Source organism: Myiozetetes cayanensis, unplaced genomic scaffold (genome assembly GCF_022539395.1).
Source record: "Myiozetetes cayanensis isolate MyiCay16 unplaced genomic scaffold, myiCay2020 scf36, whole genome shotgun sequence".
NCBI classification, from domain to species: domain Eukaryota; kingdom Metazoa; phylum Chordata; class Aves; order Passeriformes; family Tyrannidae; genus Myiozetetes; species Myiozetetes cayanensis.
Genome location: NW_026087588.1, coordinates 372,195 through 394,499, shown reverse-complemented (window position 1 = coordinate 394,499; position 22,305 = coordinate 372,195). Strand labels below are relative to the sequence as shown.

General features: G+C 48.0%; 2 protein-coding genes across 6 annotated transcripts in view; both read right to left on the bottom strand.

Moving 5' to 3' along the window:
* Positions 1 to 15,356, bottom strand: part of VPS8 (VPS8 subunit of CORVET complex) — a 65,753-nt gene extending 50,397 nt beyond the window's left edge. For all 5 annotated transcript variants that reach the window (XR_007630334.1, XR_007630335.1, XM_050328058.1 and 2 more), the window contains exons 1-12: positions 15,213 to 15,356; positions 14,503 to 14,571; positions 12,686 to 12,816; positions 11,205 to 11,298; positions 10,638 to 10,670; positions 9,299 to 9,353; positions 4,752 to 4,876; positions 3,097 to 3,183; positions 2,181 to 2,248; positions 1,401 to 1,554; positions 1,257 to 1,316; positions 327 to 434 (exon numbers count right to left, since the gene is read on the bottom strand). Coding sequence is in view for 3 of the 5 variants with exons in the window: in XM_050328058.1 (XP_050184015.1) it covers positions 327 to 434; positions 1,257 to 1,316; positions 1,401 to 1,554; positions 2,181 to 2,248; positions 3,097 to 3,183; positions 4,752 to 4,876; positions 9,299 to 9,353; positions 10,638 to 10,670; positions 11,205 to 11,298; positions 12,686 to 12,816; positions 14,503 to 14,571; positions 15,213 to 15,320 (1,092 nt within the window). In the remaining 2 variants the exon portion in view is untranslated. The remainder of the gene's footprint in view (positions 1 to 326; positions 435 to 1,256; positions 1,317 to 1,400; positions 1,555 to 2,180; positions 2,249 to 3,096; positions 3,184 to 4,751; positions 4,877 to 9,298; positions 9,354 to 10,637; positions 10,671 to 11,204; positions 11,299 to 12,685; positions 12,817 to 14,502; positions 14,572 to 15,212) is intronic.
* A 131-nt stretch (positions 15,357 to 15,487) lies between these two features.
* NME9 (NME/NM23 family member 9) lies at positions 15,488 to 21,736 on the bottom strand. The gene is made up of 8 exons (XM_050328086.1): positions 21,619 to 21,736; positions 21,357 to 21,480; positions 18,745 to 18,802; positions 18,059 to 18,162; positions 17,335 to 17,406; positions 16,773 to 16,901; positions 16,190 to 16,265; positions 15,488 to 15,562 (listed from the first exon to the last, which is right to left on the bottom strand). The coding sequence occupies exons 2-8, from the start codon at positions 21,387 to 21,389 to the stop codon at positions 15,558 to 15,560; spliced, it is 477 nt and encodes a 158-aa protein (XP_050184043.1). The 5' UTR covers positions 21,390 to 21,480; positions 21,619 to 21,736; the 3' UTR covers positions 15,488 to 15,557.
* Between the last annotated feature and the right edge of the window lie 569 nt (positions 21,737 to 22,305).

Below are 22,305 nucleotides of genomic sequence, written 5' to 3'. Positions count from 1 at the left end.
AGTGGTTTATACCATTTTTTTCCAGACTCAAGTTTTAAATCAAAAAATAGAATGGTATCTCAAATTCATGTGCCCTCCTGAAAACAATGCATACTCAAGCAGAAATCAGCTGCAAATCAGTACTTCTGGAACAGACAAATCTCACACCTCCACGTCCTCAGGGAAGGGCACCACTGCTTGCTGAGGAGCAGTGAGCACCAGGCTGGTTTTGCCAAGCTGCAGCCATGCCCAGAGATCACCCTGTCACTGAGACACAGGCTCTGTCAGCTGAACATGTCAGGGAGACAGGACTGTCTGAGAGGCAGCACAGAACACCCCAGGCTCACCAGCAGGAAATGCACGACGTCTCCTCGACAGAAGGCCAGCATGGGGTTCACAGAGCTCTGCACAGCCACAAAGTGCCAGGCCAGGAGAGGGACACTTGAGGGGTCCATCTGTCACACAACAAGCACAGCAAGTGTTTAGGGCAGGCCAGGCACACCCTCGGATCCAGGACACATGGGGCCCATCAGCTGCTTCTCACTGACTTCACCACGCACACACAGGGGCTGCAAAGCAAATTCCATTCCTGGCCTGGTGGTAGCTGAGCAGCAGCTCGTGCCCTCTGGTGCAGCCCCACGTTTAGTGGACACCCAGTCACAACCCCCCAGTGTCCTCTGTGCTCAGTGTACATCCAATCTCACAGGGACAGATGCACTACCAAGAGCTGCAGCTTGCCTGCAGCCTTGTCTCCATTCTCCCACCCTAACATACCCCTCACCTGCCCCCCACTGCCTTTCCAAGAGGAACTATACCAGCAAGTAGTGAAGGTGAATAATCAAGAGTTTAGAAGCCTGACTAGTCCTCTAATTCCACCCAGTTTTGGTCCCTTTCATTAAGGGGTCTGTTGTATGGTTCCTCTGTAAAACATCAGCCCCAGTCCAAGGTGACTGTACCCTCAGTCAGATGAACATCCCACTGTGGGTGCACCAGGTTGCAGCAGGGAAGACAAGCAGCTGAGGGGCTCCTTCCTACTTATCTGGGAAATTCAGCATCTTCCCAGAGGTACAGCTGGAAGCAACCTTCTCAGCCCCTCTCTGCCCACAACCTGCACACATCAGACCATCGGTTATCACCACAACCCCACAGTGCAGTTGGCAGAGCGCTGACAAGGGAGTGACACCAAACACCTGGTTTGTGTCTCATCCCATCTCCTGCACTCCAGACACTGTTTGTAGCCATAACCCAAAAAGCACCTGTGTGGCTTCATTACTCACCCGACCATAGGGAAAGGTCATCCACACCTTCAGAGATGGCTTTAGGCCAATAACCAGTATCTTCAAGGAAAACAAGACAAAATGAAATGTCTGAGGATAGAGTAGAGAACTTCTCCTCTGTGACTTCTGCCAGTAGCACGTTACCTTTGTGAGGGAGGCCATGGCCAGCAGTGAGTAGTGGGTGATAGGATGGTCTCTCAGGTCAGCTTTTGCATGTAAAGGCTCAATACAGCAAACTTCCCCCTTGGAGCCACTGAAGAGACACCGAGATTCACAGGTCCTCACTCCCATAACCCTCCTGCAAACAAGAGTTCAGCTCAGGGGCCAGTTATCAAGAAGAGATCAGCCCAACAATCTCATGACATCTCAACTGTGATCCTTCATAAGTATTCAGTTTAGGAAGTCCCTTGCACAGTGCCAGGGATCACTTGTAACACATCACTGGGAGCGTTCCCCCAAAGCTGCTCGGATACACACAAGAACTCCTTAAGATCTTATCTAACAGTAACATTTTGGAAGCTGCTGGACACAATCAGACTCCTTTGGTTGTCAATTCTTCCTCCTTGTCCCTTCTCCTCTTGAAGAGGCCAAGAAGTGGTTACTGCAGGGCAGCTCTCACTACTGAGCCAAGGAAAACCAAGAGGCAGTACTTCCATGAGAGCTACCAAGAGCCCCCAAGGAATGCCAAGATCCTGGACAATCCACTGACCCCTCCACAACTAAGGCTATTACTCACCTATTGCAATGCCAGACAGCACCTTGCTTCAGCTGGGAAACTACACTGCAGCCCTAGACTGCACCTTCAGTATTCACACAGCAGCTTTATTGGTTCCAATGGGGATTTTTTCTGCTTAGGTTTTAGAGACTATGGGCCAGAATTGGTTTATTGAACTTTCTATGGGTACTTGAGAGTTGTTGCCTTACTTGAAGGACAGTTCAAACACGGAGCCTCCGCTGTCGTTGCAAATCGCAAGTGTCGGGTCATCTGTAAACTGAGCAGGTGAGGAGATTAAAAGCGGCCCTAAGAAACAAACTACCAAAAAATGGACATAAAAATACATGCTATGGCAGTGTGAACAGCACACAGAAGTACAAGCATTGCACCTACAGAAAGACACCTTTAATGTCCCCAGTTGAGACAATTACTGTCTTTTTCATGGTGAGCAAGAGACGCAGGGTCTGTGTTTCTCCTTCACGCCTCAGCAAGCCCTGTTGATAGATTTTGGCACCCACTGTTTTCTGCTGCAGCTCAGACTTACAGCTGATCAAAATCTGTGCTACCACTACAACAGCTCACAGCCTCGAGCCTGTGGGCTGGGGCCAGAGCTGCTGAATGGGCTGCAGTCACAGACCAAGGTATGATTTTCTGTGTGTGGCAATAACACTGTGATGAACAAGAAGCCAGAGATGATTTCTCTTTCAACCCAAACATTCCCAACAAGCTATTTGAAAAACTGCTGACAGAAGCTACTTTCTACACCTCAGACTCTTTTAAGTTTTAAATTGGTAAGTCATATATCCAGGTCAAAACACTCCAAGTTTTAGAGGAATGTGTTCCAGCAACTAATTCTTCATACATTTTGGCATCAGAGAGGAGTTACAACAGACAACAACTGTTGTTTGTTGCAGTACAACTCACCGCCAATACTATTCCATCAACTCTCAAAATACTCAGTTTCATTTTTAAATTTAATTCCTGCTCTTTTTCTCATCTCTGCATACCACTGCCATACAGCTCCTAGGTTCTGCTCTTGTCTGTCAGTGTACAAGTACTGCACAAGGGAAGTCACCCATCCGATGAACAATGATGGGATACCAGGAGTTCCTGCAGTGTTTTTACCTTGATGTGCAGAATGGCTGTTCCTGGTGGGTGAGCATCTGTTATCGAGCGAAGCAGCTTCCCACTGGCCAGGTCCCACATGGTGATCTGCAAGCAGACTGTGCTCAGTACCCAGGTGCTCTCAGGGGTTCTCTCCACCACCTCGAGCATTATACAGTACCTCAATAAATTCCCACAGAGCCATGATCACCGCAGGTTAGTAGGGTTTTCATAGTAAGGGAAAGCAACCTGAAATCTGTTCCTCCCCTATATTTCCAAGCATTTTACTTGTCTGCTAATAGTTGACATCATTAGAGTTATCTTCACAACTCTGAGCTGTCCTTTTGGCCAGCTGCCTCCCTGCCCCATCTCACTCACCTCACAGTCTGACACCACCAGTAAAGAATGCAGGACAACCGTGCTGCCACACACCACTGTTCCAAGGGCCTCACTGCACTTCCCTCTCCCAGAATCACTGAACAGTGAAAAATCTCCGCTAACACCCATCAACAAAGCTCCAGCATGCCCATGGCTACCATGAACCTTGTCCCTCCTCTGCTCCTGTGCCTGCCCAGAGTAGCAGCTCAGCCAGGAGGATGGAGCTTGGCTTCTGCCTGATATTCAATCCAAGCAACATCTCACCTAAGAAGCAGCAAGTCCCAAGGCACTCACTGCATAACTGAAGAGTGCTTAGCCCAGAAAAGCCGAGATTACAATCTGAATCAAGTGTTTTATGGGAAACAGTACTTTGTGTGATTCTGTACTTCACCTATCCACACTTCTAGAACTGCTGCTCCAAAATTATTTATCTGAGTATGATTTAAACCTGGCTGCTGTCCTGCATTGAATCTCTATTTCCATGTGGTCTGGAGCAGGCTGGCATTTAGCCCTACAGCAGGCACTAGGGTGTGTTCGATCTACAAAGAAGGGGAAAACCAAAGAAGTAAAAGGAAATTAATCTAAAAGGCATAACAAAGTAGAATTCTTTGTATTCCTTTGAATTTTACCAAGTTAATGTATATCCATTTTGCTTTAGTTCGCCTTGGAACTCCTGTTCAGGAATTGCTTTCCCTCCTTTGGTTCTAAGAAGAACAGAAAACTACAACAGACTCAAACTCCTTTTTCCCCTGCATTTCAAAGCTATGCTACTCAGTCATAAAACACAAGATATTAGTCACTTCATTAAATAAAATCAAAGGAAGTTTCACAAAATTAAATGAAATCAAATTTCTTGAAGTGAAATGAAATTTAACAAAATGAAAAATGAAAAGCCGACAATTCCTTTTATTTCATGAAATGAACTTTGGGGTTGCATACGAGTTTCAAGAATTTCAAGTCATCACCACAGTAAAAACCAAGCACAGACCTTCCAAAGTGACCCAGAAAGACTGAGCAGGTTGTCTTGGTGAGCCCCTGCACATTTCAGTTTATCAGGGGCAGGAATTATGCCACAATTAAATCCTTTCACTGAACTCTTCCTCCCCAGAAACCTGCCCCAAACACTCCGAGCCGGCTCCCTGGGTGCAGGGATTGGCTGCCAAAAAGGCTCTGGGCAGATGACACCACATGTAACTTCAGTGCTTCTGAGCACTAAACCAACCAACACACAGCTACACAGTGAGGGTGCTCGGCCTGGAGTTCCAGAGAGCCTCCAGCTCATCCCTTGGGAATATTACCTGTCCCTTGGCAAAGCCACACAGGAGCCTGGAACAGTCGTTGTTGATGCTGAGGGCAGAGATGGCCCCATACTGGGCCCCCACAGCGGTGCTGCCCAGGCACAGCCTCAGAGCCTGGTTCTGATCTAGGGCACAACAACCAGCAAGACATTAAAGGAAGAGCAGTAATTAAAATTAACATCATGCAATTATTTACAGGTACAATTCACTTGGGGTACATTAACGACTCACAGGCTTAAACAATTAAGTTCTTAAAAAAAGAGTTCACAAGATGAGAGCACATGTTAGTACAGAGAGAGTGGGACACTGGCTTGCAGGGAAATACAAAAATGATTTTTAAGAGTACAAACCAGGCACAGGGAAAACAGAAATGCAGAGGTATTACATAATGAAGAAGAAACTACTGGAAAAATCAAAGCAGCATCTAGCTTTCCTTTTAATACTCTGCTTTGAAGCATCGATGATGACAGAAAATTAATTCTATCTTCTGAGCCTTGTATCTCCGTATTTGAACATCAACTGCAAAGCCCCAACACAGGTTTAACTCTATGTCATAATTTTATTATTATTTTGTCATTTTATTCCTTGGTTTCATTAATAAGGGCGAGAAGCTGGAGGGAAAAGGAACTTGCTCTCCAAGGGGAACAGTTAAAATGGTCCATGAGGAAAGATGCTTTGTGAGGACTGTTGGAAATACATCAGAAACACCACAGTACCACTGTTTGCAGGATTCACCTAGAGCAGGGAAGGGAAAGGAAAGGATCCAGGGAAACAGAGCTGAGCACCAGAAACCCCCTGGAAGGTCTGCCCAAGGCACAGGAAATGTTACTCCAGGCTGGAGCACTGCTAGAGATGAGTGAAACAGAGCATGGATGTATCCCTGTACCCTGCATTTCCTCCCCAAAATGATCGATCCATCAGGCAGCAAAGACAGACTGAGGGCTGAGCACACAGTGGAGTCACCTCAAATTCTACCTGGATGAAGAGGCATTAGTGGGAGAAACAAATATGAGCCAGAAGAGCAGCGGAACCCACAGATTACCCTAAAGCACTGTTCAGTGCAGAAAACATCCTTGGCCACACTACCAGAAAGCACCTTGACATCCCCACGACCCCTCACAGTACAGATCAGAACCAGTCACAGAACAAGATAAATCATGGAAGATTTCCATGGAAGTTCAGACAACAGACAAATTTCCCAGAGAAATATTCTCCAAATGGTGTCAAGATCCAAATCCTGTTCCAGAGGTCTGGAAATACAGTCCATTTAGAAAAATACCACCTGCTAACCATAAAAATATGTCTGAAAACAAGGGCAAAGCTGCATCTCTTCATATGGAAAGTAAGTGGCATCCTGTACATTCCACTGCAGGCTGTCAGTGAGTCAAGACCTGTTTCCTCTAAGGCATGAAAAAGGAGAATCTTCCACAGCTTTCTCTGAAAAGGCTTTTTATACATCTTTATATGTATCCCCACAGAAACTTTCCAAAGCCCTTTTCTTTTCCCCTCACCCCCAATGTTAATTCCAAACAAACATCCCAAAATGAAGTGATTTGTATGACCAATGCCACCAGTACTTGTTCCTGTTTCCAGACAGTCAAAAGATGACACACAGGGAGGAGCCATTAGATCCGATTTTTTTTATAAAACAACTATAATATGGATGAAATTGCTTCCAAAGCAAAACAAGATCAGAGAATTGATGAGCTCCTATTAATCAGCTGGCAAAGTAACAAAAACAGATAAAAACAAAAGGTTATAGAAGGTGATCTGATGATTTTCCAGACTTACATTATCAGTTTGGAATTAAGGTACATTTAGGATTAAACATGAAAAGCTCTCCCCAAATGCTTGAAACAAAAGTGGCTATCAATTGTCCAAAAACAGTTTTAATTTTTTCAATTTACAAAAGGTAATTCCTCATCTGAAAGTCCTCTGGCAGTAACTATATTGCTTTCAGTCTGAGGTCAAGGTGAAATGGCCCTTAGACACAGCTCTGCAAGCACAGGCTCAAACCAAGTTTGTGAATGCAAAGCAAGTCACTTCCCAGGCCACGGGAATGAGCAGAGCACTCCAGAAGCTTATCCTGCTCAGATCACCAGCTTGCCATCAAGATCTTCCCGTTAAGCCCTGATTTTCCTGGGTTTGAATTGATTTCCTGCAGAATTGCTCAAATATCACAAAATAATCACAGCCAGAACTGCTCTGGATGGAGGTGAGCTCGTGGAAGAGGTTTCATCCTGCCCCAGAACAACTCCCTCACAAACACTCCCTGTGGAGCTGCTGCCCTAGCACAGGACAACAAGCAGCTTTACCTGTTCCTGCCTGGGGGATTTGGGAGGGTGCAATGCACATGCACCCCACAAGCAGTTCCCAGAGTGGCCAGCAGCATTATCCACTGTTCCTGCACTGCCTTGTGCTGAGCTGGCACCTGGAACCCCGGCACAGACAACATGCAAACTGGGAGCACAGGAGCTGGGCATGCAGGGCACGTGCACGGGGCAGTTACTGTACCTTTTCCTGTTCATCCACACAGAAAGGGCCACAAGAGGAAAGAAAAAGCCAGAAATCAATATAAAAGAAAGGAGTGAAGTAACAAATAGCACATTTGTGACAATCTCCGAAGACAGACAGCCTTCAGAGTTTGCTGAGTGTTTCCTTTGGTTAACATTTCACCTTCTGATTTATTCAAGAAGTGATGCTGTGAGAGTGCTCTAAATCCAAGCAGTTTAAAAAGTGAGTTCATAAATTTGAACTCTATTTTGTATTGAAGAACAAAAAAAACCCCCAGAAATCTGAGAGGCAATAGAACTGGTAATGTAACAGTAATATAATTGGTAACTGCTTTCAACCAGTTACCACCAGCCAGCAAATCAACTCCCCACAAATTTAAAAACACATCTAAGGGTAACCATCCCAAAACTGAGTTTTAATGCTCTCATACCTCGAGATTCAGGACACTCACCTTAAATTTTACAACCAACAGAGAAAATAAAATACAAATCAATAGTGGTACCACACAAATCAGAACAAAGTTTAGCCAAACAGAAATTTTTTTGTCTGGAACATCAAGTCTTTATGAAAAATAACACACTTCAGGGAGTTGTGTTTAAGAGTTGGTTTTTGAGTAGGGTAAAAACTCTTTCCTTCTAGAAAAATGGATAAAGAAAATCTCTAAAGAGTATTTGTGTGCTCCAGACATCCCTTCCTACCACCACTTCTGCAACACTTGAGAGTATGTCAAAGAATAGGCCATTAATGCAATTCAAATCCACTGAAAAATGTTTTTAAAAGATCAGATGCACAAACTGAGAAATGTACTGTGATAATTTCTCGAGAGCCAACAGAACCTTGCGAAGAATCAGAATGAAAGTTTCCCAAGTCTTCCTTAAAAAGGACAGAGCAGACAAGCCAAAAGTACAGGTGGACTTAGGAGAGACAAACAAAAGAGCTAAAGTCAAATATATGAAAAAAACCCCAAAATTTCCTCGTGACACAACTATTCAGAGAATTCTGTTCAACCAGAAAATGGTCCTACATTTTGGAGGCAAAAAAAGCTCTTGTGTTCCCATTGTGAAGTATAAACCCCACACACAGTTTACAAGCCCTCAGTAGTAAATCTCACCCTAATTAACACATCTGAAGAAACACGTTTTCCTAAAAAAATGAAAGATATTGATCAGCCTACAGACAAACTGCTGCTTTAAATTGCAGAAGAAACCCAAGCCAGAATATAAGAATGACCCTTTGCATGCTTCTATAGAGTCCTAGAGTTCCTTCTGCAATGTAAAATGCTAAAAATTATCTATTATGACACTTGCAGAGAACAGCTTCTTATTTAAAAGCTTCCTGACTTCCTTGTGTCTGCATACAGAGAGCAACAGCAAAATCAGAGCAACAGTGTGTTCCACAGGAGTGATCCTGGAGGGCTCCACACACTACAGCAGTCTTCAAAAAAAAAAAAAAACAACACCCAGAAAGATTTAGTGCTAAAAACTCAGTAAGGTCCTGTGTTACCTGCAGCAGATAAGAAGTTACTTATATTCAGATTGGGCACATCCTGTAAATGTTTCAATGCTGAATTAAGCAAATGGCATCAAACAGTTTAATGTCTAGATACCCAGGGAGGTGAATCTTGCACGGTCACAGCCTTTCCCACCCCTCTCTTGTACCCCATCCCCCATAATTCTGGATCTGAATTATTTCATCCATCTTCGTAAGAAAAGCAGAGAAGATGCTGAGATTTCTGACATGGTTAAGAAGTTGGTGCTGCACAGATAAAAGGCACAAACCCCAGTGTTTATGGGAGCAGAGAAGGAGCTGTTTGTCAGTATCAATGTGCCAATCCCCACCAAAGCAGAAGCAATATATGAATAAGGACAACTAAAATATTACTTGTGCTTTATTTCTTAGCTGAAAGAAAATCATATTTAGCACAAACTTCGAAGCACATTCTTTAGAAGGAATCCAGGTCTTTTTGCTTGTGTTTGCAATTTTTTTAAGGTCATTAAAACACAAAAGACCTCCAAACTTTATTTTTAACTTACCAAATATCAGTGCCAGCCCATGGGAAGTCCCTACTGCTATCAGATTTGATGCTGCCTGGAAGAGTCACACAGAAAGACTGAAAGCAGAAGAAACCATTCACAGATCCACCACTTACCAAGCAAAGTTTGCCAAAAGGGGAAGATTTCAAAGGCTGCATAAGTAAGTTTTTAAACTTATAAGTGCCAAGCAATTCCTACATGAAGCCAGATAAGCACTACACTTGAATGAGCATTACACAGATTTCTCAAGATCAAAGGGCTGCCCTTCCCTCTGCTGTTTGACATTCAGATGCTCTGAGGGAAATTTCCTCTCTCTAAAGTCAGTCTCATTCTTTTGGTGTAGTTTCTGAACATAAATACTCAGGATTTTTTCCTAACTCAGCTGCTACATCCACATGTGAACTCTTCCACAACCCCGTGCAGTGCTGGTCCCCTGAAGAGACAGTCCACGGCAAGCCCAGAGACTCCACAGGGAATTAAACACAGCCCCAAGGTCCTGCTGCACTTGCAAACCTGCACCCAATTCAATAAAACCAAGAGAAATCACATAATGCTGTAGATGTATTAATGTCGTTCCACTTTATTTATTAACAAGTATAACTCATGCTAAAAAAATTCCAGTGCTTTAATGTCTGGATGTGTAAGTGCTGGGTTTTATTCTTTGTGCAGGGTCCCAGCTTCCAGCTTTGCTGTGCAGCCTTTTGCTTAGATGGGACTACTTTTTTTCCCCCTTTTCTTTTTTAAACAAAAAGTGTAATTTCTTATGGACTGATGCTACTACAGTCAAAGTGACCAAGCACATCTTTAGTTTCTTTGTAATACAATCAAAACTTATTTCACAAAGACAGAACAAACACTTCCTGCACTTCACCTCCTTAAAACATTTCTCATTTACCTACAGGCAGCTTCACTTCTGACATATTTTAATTAACATGCTTGACTTCAAATTGCTAAGCAGGAATATCCTTTTTTTAGTGACAAATTTGTATTTTAAGGACATATTTCAGACACGTGAGAGACAAAGGGATGCTGACCCATCACGTGGAGCACTTCAGTTTAAGTTTCTATAAGAAATTGTGAGGAGTCAGAGCAATAACTGGTAGGGAAGAAACACCCAGGGAAACTCAGTGTGCCCAGCAGATGGGGACAGGCTGGGTGCTCTGCTCAGGAGCCCTGGGGAAGAGATAAAAACAGGGGAGTGCTGGGCACTCCCCCCAGGGAAACAGAGCCTTCATGCCCCTCCTCTTTGAAATTCATTATCAGGTGCCTTAAACCACTGCTTTAACAAACTGGCATGAAAACTAAGCATACAGGCCTTGGAAAGTGTGGGAGTACTTACAATTGCAGTGGGCAAGCCAGCATCCACCTTGTCCTGGGGAAACAGGAGAAGCCATGAGTGAGGGAGGCACAACTCTGTGCATGCCTCTAATTATCAGAACTACAACACGGAGCAAAATCAACACCAGCTGCATTTTCATGGTCCCACCAGGGCAGGCAGAGCTGAGGGAACCACTGGATAGAAATATCCAGAGGGATGGAAAAGTGCTCAGACAGGGAGAGGAAGCATTTCCTGTAATTCCATAAGCAAGTTCCCTGTGTCCTTTGCCTGCTGCAGGCACTGAGCAGACCTGTCAATGGAACACCTGTCACCAGGTTTAATGACACCCAGCAACAGAAATCAGTGCTCAGGAGCACCTCCCACATCGCTGCTGCCCTGAGTCAGCTCATCCCTCACCCACTGCTGCCTGGGGACTATTAGTCAGCAGTTTATGGCCCGAGCAGGGTAGTACTACCCAGAACTACCCAGTACTACCCAGAGCAGGGGGAGGGAGGAGATCACACACCCCTACACACCAAAAGAGTTTCAAGCTTTTCGTCGTGGATGTGACCAGAAGGCAACACTTACTGCTGCAGACACTATTTGGGCAGAAATTCCCTTCAGGAGAGAGAGCCGGATCACTGATCCATGAAGTGAGAGAGAATCTGGGAGCTTTTTCTTCCTAAGGAAAAAGAAATCAATCAAAGGCATCAATAAAAGTTTGGTGCTTGGCCTAGGCCCCAGCTAAAGCAGCAGGTCAGTTCTGCATGCACCTGTAACATGCAGCTCCCATTCTTATTCTTGGGGCCCCAGACTGAGATGAAACCTGGGATTATGAGCAAAGCCTGCTGTGCCTGCACAGTCTGGGTCTAACTCATCTCCCAGAGAAAAGTAAGTTGTTCTTCAAACAAATGCTCAGTTTCAAGCAAACCTTAGAATTTAATAATAAAGCCTGAAAGCAAGTCTTGAGCTCTTTAATGAGTCTTTCAGTGAGTCAGAAGTTTCAGTCTGTGAGTATCGAAGCAAAAATAAACAATTGGAAGAGATTCCTTAGCAGAACACAGACCCCCAGGAAAACTGGGTGCATGCTTAAATAACCTTCAATTAAAACACAGCTGACCTGATATGAAAGCTTAAGTGCTTCTGCTTATGGACACAGCACCATTTAAAACTAACTAATGTGCAGGAACAGTTACTTCTGAAGAGCACTGGTGCACTCCAGCAACCATTGCAGGGGAAAATCCCCCCAGGAAAATTGCAATTTTGTTGCGATGCTCCTCACCAGAGAGCCAAATTCCCCAAACTAAGCAGAAACACGGGTTTCTTATCTCTTCAGAGGTGCACAAATAAGGAGTTCACACACAGGCTGAAGAAATATGTTGTTAATATTATGGCTAAAGACCCATAACAATGGCAACCAGCCTCATTCAAAATGACAGTAGCACTTCCATGTTCTTCTGCCTACTCTGTACTGAAAACGTTTAAGCCACGCCAGGTAAGATTTCTCTCAGTATAAGGCATCATCTTGGAAAAAAAGAAGAGACAGTGAGTCCATACACCACCATAGGGCAACAGAAACCACCAGACTCAGAGTGTTTATATCCTGTGCAACTGCTTGTGCAACAACCACAGCTTCCCACGGCACACGAGGCAGCCATGGGAGTGGCTCAGGCCCTCCCTGCAGTAATTAACAAGATAGGTCAACAGTCCTGGAGCTAATTACCACATTTTGGATGTCAACATCAGCAGTCCACTCAAAGGAGCGACAGCGCCTGCCTTTCACAAATAACCACCAGCCGCTGGCAGACTCTGGAGATCCAACACACCTTTGAAAGATTTTCATTAAAGTCATCACGGTTCAGCACTACAAAGACTTCATTAAAACTCAGAGAAAATAAAATATTCTGTCTCCCACAAAATTTGAGCATTTATTGCTCAACCAGGCCAGCCCTCAGTGCAGCAACAAATCCCACCTTTGCCTGCATGGGCCTGGAGGAGTGACAGCGATCTGCCAAACAGAGGAGGATTTGGTCTGAAGGGCTGTACGTGTAGGGGTGGGGCTGCAGTACCTCTTGAGGTGCGAGCGGTCCCCACTGTCAGAGCTGGCCACGGACGACGTGTCGTAGGAGTGCGCGTCCGCGTTATCGACGCTCAGGAGAAAGGGATCCTCCAGAACGAAAGACTCCTCTTCATCATCAGTCTAAGGGGACACAATCACCACAGCTTGCTAAGTGTTCCAAACACACACCACCACCACTGAAACACCAGCAAGTGAAATAGCACAAATTCAACTAAAAAAAAAAAAAAATCAAGGAAAGGACGAGACAGTCTCATATCTAAACCCCAGAATTATTTACTACTTCACTGGACTAATTCTGTGGAAGAACCAATTTCCAGAGTTCACAACAATCACAGGAGTGGGCTGGAGAGAAAATTGTTTGACTAAATCTTCTTTCCCCAGATATTATCTACTCCATCAAAACTTAAACTGACCTTTAACTGAGCTGTGTTCAAGTCTCCCAATAGCCAAGAGAAGGCCTAGAATTATCATCATCTACTCCAGCCCTTCACCAAGTGGCACTAAGAGCCCAGCAGTCCCTCCAGCTGCTTCGAGAGTTGATTTTGCTCTGCTCTGTGCTATTCTGCTGGCAGTATCTTTCTCCTTTCAGCCTTAGCCTGGAATTTTTTATTACAGTATTTATCAAATAGCCATTTTCCCTGATGTCTTCTTAATTTGGTGCATGTTGTCTCCTCACAGAGCCAGAGAGAGCAAACACAACACCCTAGCTGATGCCAAAGGAGCAGAAAAGCAGAGCAGGTGCCCCTCATTTCTTACAGCTCTGTGCCCTTTGAACATCCCCTCTTCCACGGCACCTGTGCCTTTTTGGCTCAGACAGGTTGCTCTCCGCTAAAATCCTTCTCAGAAGATGCTTTACCAGTCATTTCCATCCCGTGTGTAACTGCGATCAACAGCACTGGAGTAAGACTTTGTGTTTGTTTGGACTGCCCTACACTTTTCTCATGATGACCTCTCAGGGTTTAAGACTTGCATTCTACTCCTCTGACACGGCTGTCACTGCATCTCCTTTGGTATCACCCAAATTTACTCAGTTCCCTCCAGCTCCATCACCCAAGGCTCCAGCAGAAACAGGACACACCTCTGTACAATACCCCTACTACTCCTCTCAGTCTGGATCTGTTCAGGACACCTTACACCTGTATTTTTAACGCAGCTTTTTCAAAGAACTATGAGCCCTCCCAGGCTCCTTCTCCCTCTAGGAGAAAAGGAAATCCAGCCAGCAATTTCCTCATTTTGTTAAAAAGCTTGTTTTCTTTGAGTTAATCTTTACTTCAAAGCTCTTCTTTTCCTTTTGAGGGATCATACTGTCCCACACCTACTGTAAAAAATACATGGAGTTAGATACAAGTGAGACATACAGCTCTCCCCTACAAGGTACTACAAGTCACATCAGATCCTGAGACAGTTCATTGCTCCTGCCAGGGGACTAAATATCTAGTTCTCACCTTCTCTCACAACTTAAAAACTACCCAGAAACTCTGCAATTACTCTTAGCTAAAAACACCTGTTTGATACCTTTAACAGACTGCGTAGGCTTCAGGTGACTGGCCACATCCACAGGTGAACGTACTTAGACTTATTGGAAACCTTTCATGTGTTGCAGCTGTGGATACTTTAACTGAAAAAAACCCCCAAAATTCTACGTCCCACACTATAAAGCAATTACTCAACTGAGCATGCGCTTCACCAGCTATCAGTACCAGGACATCGGGAAGCTACACGGTTTTATTTCCCTGGAAAACCACAAGAAGAAAGGAGCCAAAGGAGCCTGTGCTGCCTCCCCTTCCCTGCCCGACAGTCACTCACCTCATTCAGGATGCTCTCCAGTGTGGGGGGGGTATCAACCTGAGGGATGTCGAATTCTTTATCATCGATCTGTACAGCAGAAACCACAGATTGAGTTTAGGTTGCCTACTCCACCTTCCAGACTTTATTTTAAGTAAACAATAATTAGAAGGAGCCACACAAGAGACACTCCTGCCAACACTCCCCTGCCCGGAGAGGCCGGTGAGAGCTGAGGGCTCAGTTTCACCTGGCTGAATGAGGGTATTTCCTCCGTGAAGGCCGTGTGAGACTTTTCATGTTCTGACAATAAAGACGCTACTGCACTATCAGGCGCTTTGCAGTAAAAGAGAAGTTAAACGACCGACGATGCACTTGCTACGCTAGGCACCCACCACGTACAGCTGGGGGGGTTGTAGTTTGTTTAGACGAGGCGAAGACCGTGAAATTGGTGTGACGGGGCAGAGCCCTGGGCAGAGCCCTGAACCGGCACAGAGCAGGCTGGCACCACCCGCCTGCCGACCCCCGCTCGGGGCTGTGCGAGGGACCCCCGACCCTCCCTCACACCCATCTGAGGGACCACCCCGCCGACCCTCTCTCTCTCCCGGCTGTGTGAGGGGCCCGGACCGGACGCTCCCTTCTCCCTGAGCGGCCTCCGGGCCCTGCGGGAGCGCGCGGGCCGGCGCAGCCCCCGCGGCCCGGCCGTGCCGCCTGGGCGGCGGTTCGCGCCTCACCAGCTCGCTGTGGGAGTCCAGCTCACGGTCGAGCTCGGCCACGCTGAGCCGGTGCACGGGCGGCTCTGGGGGCAGCTCGGGCTCCGCTCCCTCCGGGACTGCAGCCATGGCCGGGCCGGCACCGCCGGGACTCGAACCCGCGTCCGCAGCCTCCGCCCCGCGCAGCCGCAGCGCCGAGGGGCCGCCCCCGGGCCCGCCTTAAAGGGGCCGCGCGGCTGCGGGACGGGGGACACTGAGGGACACAGCGACACCGAGCCAGCGGCGCTGCCCGCTAATCCTTTTATTTATCGGCAAACCCCGCGTCTCCTCCACGCTGCCGGCCGTCATCCCGGGCCCGGGGGCGCGTCAGTCTCCGGGAGAAGGAAAGGGACAAAGTGAGTGATGAGCACAGGGAGGAGGCACCCCCCGGCACCCCCCGGCCTCGGCTACAGCCGGCGGGTTCTGCGGCGACTCCCGGGCTTCGGCGTGCACAGCGCCGGGCTGCAGACGTGCCCCAGCAAAGCCTAATAAAAATGTCCCTTTTGGGACCAGAGACAAAGCCTTCGGGAATAGGTGGCCAATTTAAACAAGGCAGGAGCTGGTGTACCCATATTTGGTGCCCAAGGGTTTGTGTTTTCTTTTAAAAACCACCTTGGCGGGGAGCGGGGAGGGTTAGCAACTGTTGGAGCTATTGCAGTGTTTGTGTTCAAGACAGAACAAAGCCAAAGAGCCCTCACCAGGCCAGAAGGTGAGGGGGGGTCGAATGTAAAATAAAACACACACTGGAAGGATAAATACTGAGTTTCAGGATATCAGACACCCAAGCTACCCTGGTGTCTTACGCGGGATCCAAGGGGACACTCCCACGTGCTGAGCTGCCAGTGCAGGGATCCTCCTCCCTCTGGTGTCCCACAGAGCTGAACCAGGCTGAAGGTTCCAGCTTTAGCAGAGGCACTTACCAAAGGCACAGAGAGCATCCCACACTGTCCCTGCCTTACCTGCTTGGCCTTCCCGCTGTGCTCCCTGCGGAGCAGCTGTGCTTCCCTCCTCCTCGGAGAGGGCTCTGTCTTCCATCTGCAAGAGCGTGTCCATGAGCAAGGAAGGTCCTGAGTGTCCTCCTGCCCTGCAGGTGAGCCCCTGCCAGGCAGAGCCCCCCTTCCCACCTCCACCTGAGCAGGAATCAGCCCTCTGCTGCCCTCGGGGCCAGGCTCGGCTCAGCAGGGAGAGCAGAGGCTCTGCCTGTCCAGGGTCACCTGCTGAGCTCTCAGTCAGCTGACCAGGAGCTGGGGGAAAGCCTTCCCAGGGACAGGACAGCCAGCGTCACCAGAGGGAGCCTGCAGTCTTTGAGATGCCTTCAGTGTAGCAGGTCACACACAGGTAAGGCAGTTTGGTTCCTCAGAAATGTCAGTAGTTTGGAGCACACACAAAAAGCCAGCTCCTGTGGCAGTGGCTCAGCACATTGGCTGGGCTGGGGAGGGGTTTTTTGCAAGGAAGGAACTCTGCTTTAGAGCTGTGCTGGCCCTGGGGAGCTGAACCTCTCCTCTGATGTGCACATCTACAGCTATTTAAGGTTTTAAATACCTGACTGATTACCAGCACTTGCTCTCCTCCATGTTCTAAAACCTTTCTTTGCCCTGCCAGCTGTTCCAGGATGGTTTTCTGCAGCAGTGGTGCATTCACTCCTTTTACAACAGCCACTAATTCTCCTTCCTGCAAGGTGTGGAAAGCAAATCAGTCAGTCAGTGCTCAGGTTGTGCTCTTTGGGCTCTGGAAATCCCCACAGCAGCACATCACCCACAGCATTATGTACCAGGCCCTCGTCCCTGACAGAGCTGCTCTGCTCCACAAGAGGGAAGCTTTGGAACAACCTTCTCTGTGGTTCCTCATCAGCCTTATGATGAAGCAAAGCAGCTTGTGAAAGGAGTGAAGTTCTGCACAGGCAGGAGGCTGAACCTGATGACCCCACAGGGCAACACACTGACTATATTTTAACCCCCACAGCACTTGATCACCAGCAGATACAAAGCAAATAAAATTTGCTCCTCACACATTAAAGAAATAATATCCCTCCAAAAGGCCAGTTGTCCCCACCAGCAGGTCATGTTTGTTGCTGTGCAGCTACTGGGAAAACATTTTCACTCACAGCATAAAACAGAAAGACAGGCTGGCATTGTCCTCTGTATCCTTCCAGAGCATCAATGGAGTCAACTTCAGCCTGAAAGAAGGGGGAAGAAGAACAGGTGTTTCTAGGAAAGCATTTCTGCTCCACAGGGAAGCAGGTGCCTGGACTCAGCCCCCTCAGCTGGCTGGTCCTCACCCCACACACAGGGAAACACCTCCAGGGTGGGTTTTGGGGACAGAGTGACACTGGTCAGAGCCAGGGCCACAACCAAGTGCCAGCTCAGCAGCAGTGACATGAGAAGCAGACAGTTATCACCTGCAGGAGCTGGAACAGCAGCTCTGCTGGGACAGGGATGCCTATTCCCAGTAGCTTGCCTGGGTGAATCCCACAGAAAAAGGCTGGAAAATGAAATGGGGGCCTCTTGTCCATGAGGAGAGAAGTGGCGGGAGGAGCTGTGGTGGCAGCAGAGGCAGCAGCAGGAGTGCTGAGCTGTGAGAAACCTCCCTGCCCTTAGCTCTCTCCACAATCCAGAGCTGCCTTTGGCCAGGAAAGGCACTTACACATGGAATCCCAGCAGGACTGAGGTAGGGAGGGACCTCTGAAGGGCTGTGGTCCCAGACTGCCCAAAGCAGGGCTGGTCTCAGTGGTACAGGAGGGTGTTCAAGGCTGTGTTAGTTTTGAGCCTTCAGGCCCCTGCTGATTGCAGAGGACTGGGTACTGCAGGCAATGTCAAATGAGATCTTACCACAGCAAAATGCAGGAGATTACTGCCAACTTCATTCCTGATTTTTTGGAACAGATCCACTACTGTTTTGCACGGGCCACACCAGACTTGAAACGCATCAACAACTGTCAGCAGGAAAATGAGTGAGAATGAGGTGAAAATGGATCAGTTTAGACACAGACCAATAGACCAAACACTAGAACTGAATGGATTCAACTCTGAGGTGGAAATTGTCCTACCCTTGGCAGGTTTGAGATGCTGGGTCAGAGGATGAAATCACATTGTAAAATATCAAGCTAATAATTATGTGGAGGAGCCTTTAAAAGCAACATGGACATGGCTTTGCCCTTTGAGAGGGACCAGATTTTCTAGGGACAACTGCTGCAGAGGGAGAGCACATGAGCCTTACAGCACCCTTGGGAACCAGGGCTGTTCCTTTGCTGGAGACAGTCCTGCTCCAAGCAGTGGCTGGACTGGACACTCCGGAAGCTTCTGGACCAGCACTGCTTGGATTGCATGACAGCTGTCCCACAAGAGGACTACAACCTCCAACTTGTCTCACCTCTGTTAGAGTATTTCTTCCTTCCATTCTTGGCAAGAGGAACAGAGGGACTGACTAAACATCCTTAACACTCATAATTCATAACAGTCCTGGGGTCCTCTAAACACAGAACAAGAGCAACCCAGTGAGCTGACCAAACCCTTACCAATGAGTCCTTTGAGACACAGCATTTCTTCCCAAAGCTCCTGGCTAGTGATATTCATCTGTGTGAAAATGTAAAAACACAGTAAAAGCAACAGTAAGTCCAAAGGTACCACCCAGTTGCTGCAAACATCTGGACAAACTGCTCAAGAGGGACACATCTGCCTGAAGAGGAGTTACCTGAGCACTCAGGGAACTCTTCTGACTGATCCTCTGACCAACTGGGCACGATGTCTCACAAGGTCCAGGGAAAGGCAGATGAAAAGGCAGCAGCACCCAGCCAGGAGAAAGCTCTCCCTCATTTAGGGGCACTACTGGAAGAGTGGCTGCCAGGGGGCCCCAGACTCGGTTTGCAGAAAGGCCAAGAGTTGACTCCCCAAACTGGGAGCCCAGACCCACAGCCAGGGCCTGTGTGACTGCCCAGAGCTGCAGCTGAACCCACCAGACCCTGTCACCTACAGGGCAAAGGCTGTGAAACACCCATTACAATCTCAGCTTTTTCCTGGTACTCTCCTTCTTTTCTGGCAACCCAATTCCTGGTGGGGCCATGCAGCAAGATCTGAGAGCAGGACCCAGCTGAGCAGGGCCCTCCCACAGGAGCCCAGAGCAGCAGGGTGGGCTGGTCTGTCCTACAGCACTGGGTACTGCTCCACAGCCTCCCTTTCCCACACCCAGCTCAGCCCAGTCATCACAGGGACTCACAAGGCAGGTGATCCTCCAGCAGCAGCTTCTCCCCTGCCCTGCACACAAGCTGTGCTACTTTCAGAGGTTTCAGCCTTGGTCAAATAAAGTAGTAAAAACACAGCTCCTGGGATGTGTGGGCACTGAGGGGGGCTGAGCCCTCACTTGAATTCCCAGCTGTATCTGAAGACTTCCAAAACACAATGAACAGGGATCTGTGGAGTTCTTCACCTAATGCCCTGCTCAGTGTTAGATCAGCTTGCTCAGGGGTTTACCCTGTCAAGGATGCCCCAGACAATTCCATACACTGTGCCACGTGCTGTATTATCCCACACTTCCAATACTGTGATTAGAAAGGGAAAAATCTTCAGCATCTTCCCCATCTTACAGGACTTGCCCCTCAGTAGGTGCTTAGAAAACACAGCAAGTTAATAAAAAAAAGGGCTTCTTGAGAAATGAAGATCTGGTTTTGTTCATCCAGAACAATGAGGATTCCCAATTTCTTCCTCAGCCAGTCTCATCAATCCCAACTACATTTAGACTACAATGGAAGACAGGAAGTTGCTACAAGGCAATTATTTCACCATAATTAACACCAACGGGGATTGAAGAGCTGCTAAAATCCCATAGTAAAGAATTCCAAGAGTGGAGACTCCAGTGGCCTCTCACAGGTTTTCAGAGATATCACCAGGGCAGTTTCTCCAGGACCTTTCTCACTCAGGGAAAAGGAGCTTTTCAAACACCTCTGTCTGTTTGCCTGTTCAGCCTGTTCATGACCCCAAGCCTAGTTTTTCAGATAACACTTGCGGAATTCAGATATTTAATTGTTCTGGAGCGGGACCATGCTCAGGGTGTTTCACAGAATGTCAGTGAGTCCAAATGGTTGATGACAATAATTTCTGATAACGAGTTCAGCCATGGACTCCAGTACTGCTGGCACCCTCCAAGGTGCTTTGCTAATTTGGGAGTCCTGAGGCTGCTTGGGCTTGGCTCTTCTCTAACATAACCAGAGCTTTTCCAGGACATCCCGTGGTGTCCAACGTTCAGCTTTCATCTGCAGATGTGAACAACCAGAGCTGTGCAGCCCCAGCCCCAGCTCTGCCTTGGCTGCTCAAGGGGCACAGGGTGGTTGGTGTTCCTCATTACTCAGGAACTGAGCTGGACAAGCAGCAACAGTCACATTCTTACCGTAACAGAGAGCTCCTCTTCCTTTAGTACACATGTTCATATTTTCCAATCCCAACAGTGAACAAACAAGGTCAGAGAGCCCATAACCTCTTCCATTATTTCTCTCTTGTGAAGACTGAACGAACTTTAAATTTTGAAGCAGACCCTCAGAACCCACTTTGGGTTTTCAACATTTTCTCATAGTGAACCACTCCCAGAACCCCTCTTTCCCCATGCAGTAGTTATAAAGCATCATTAGGTCACTTGTGCAGTGTAAACAAGGAAAAATTCCTCTGCACATCACTTTGAAAGAGGTTTTTCACCCTCAGAATTTTCTTGCCTCCTAACTTTTACAGGGAGCCTTCTGAATATGAGACCTGGTCAGAGATGTTCAGTGACGTTTGTTGCTCGGGAGAACCTCCCCCTTCCCCAGTTCCCTACTTCTCAATGTCCTCTGAGCAATTATCCCATGAAACATAGATGCATTTTGATCCCTGGCAGCAGCAAAATCTGTGCCAGCCCATAACAGCTTGGAACACAACCTGCAGCCCCACAACCACCTCCCTGTGCCCCACAGCTCTGACAAGGGGCAGATCTGACCTGCCAGGCCTCCCCATGGTTCCCACCTGCCTTTAGGAACATTTTCCACCCCAAGGACCTCACAGTAGAGCTTTGCCAGCAGAATCTGAGATACCTCCAGACTGAATTTCATCCTTTGCACTTAACTATGAGTTTACAAGGTCTTTCAAAAGCCTGGTTGCTACTGACCTGCAGCAATACCTCCTTTTTCTTTGCAGCCATCCCTCTGCAGGAACGGGGTCCTGTGAGCAGCTGTCCAGGTACAAAGCACTGCCCACGACCTCTAATCACGTGGATCCAACTGCTGGGCAACCTGCACCACAGAGAGAGCTTTTCACCTGGCTCTGCTCCTCCACCCAGGACAAAGCACCCACAGCAGCACCCTGGCCCTGCTGCAGGGAGAGGGGGTGGCTCAGCAGCACCCAAAATCTGGGCACAACTTCGCTTTTACCTTCACAGAGTCGAGGTGCTGCAGGGCCTGAACTGGCGCTCACTCCCAGACACAGCAGCCTGTCCCCCTCGCCTGGAGGGTGGGAGAAGGGGATGGGCCCAGCAGGGCCTGGCAGGACCTGTGTCCAGCTGGCAGGGCCCCAAGGCTGCCATGGCAGCACCTCAGCCCAGCCCGCCCCGTTCCCTCCTCCGCGCCTGCTCCAGCCGGGAAGGTCAGCTCCGTCTCCCCTGGAACAAACCCTCCAGCAGCAGCTGCACTTGGGGCCTTTCTGCCTCCTCTGTGCCCGTCACACCTGCCCAGCTACCCCCTCCACCACTCACCCTGCCACTTATCCCATGTCCCTTCTAAACTGGGGGCTCAAAGCAAAGTGAGGGATGCAGACCCAACCAAGGGGAAACCTGCTGTCCCAGCCCCAAGCACAGCTCAGTGAGGGGATAACCTGCTGTCCCAGCCCCAAGCACAGCTCAGGCTGGTTGTTTTTTCCCTTCTCTGCAGAGAGAGCAGGGCCAGTGCCCAGCCCCTCCCAGGTTTTGGCTCACCCCATCTGTGCCCATGGGGTCCTGGGCTCCAGGGCAGACCTTGCTGTGCTGCATCTTGTCCCGCAGTACTGGGGGTTCAGTTTTTGGTACATCAGTGCCCCCAGCATGTCTCTTTTTGCTGAAATCAGCCTGCAGAAGAGCCCTGCTG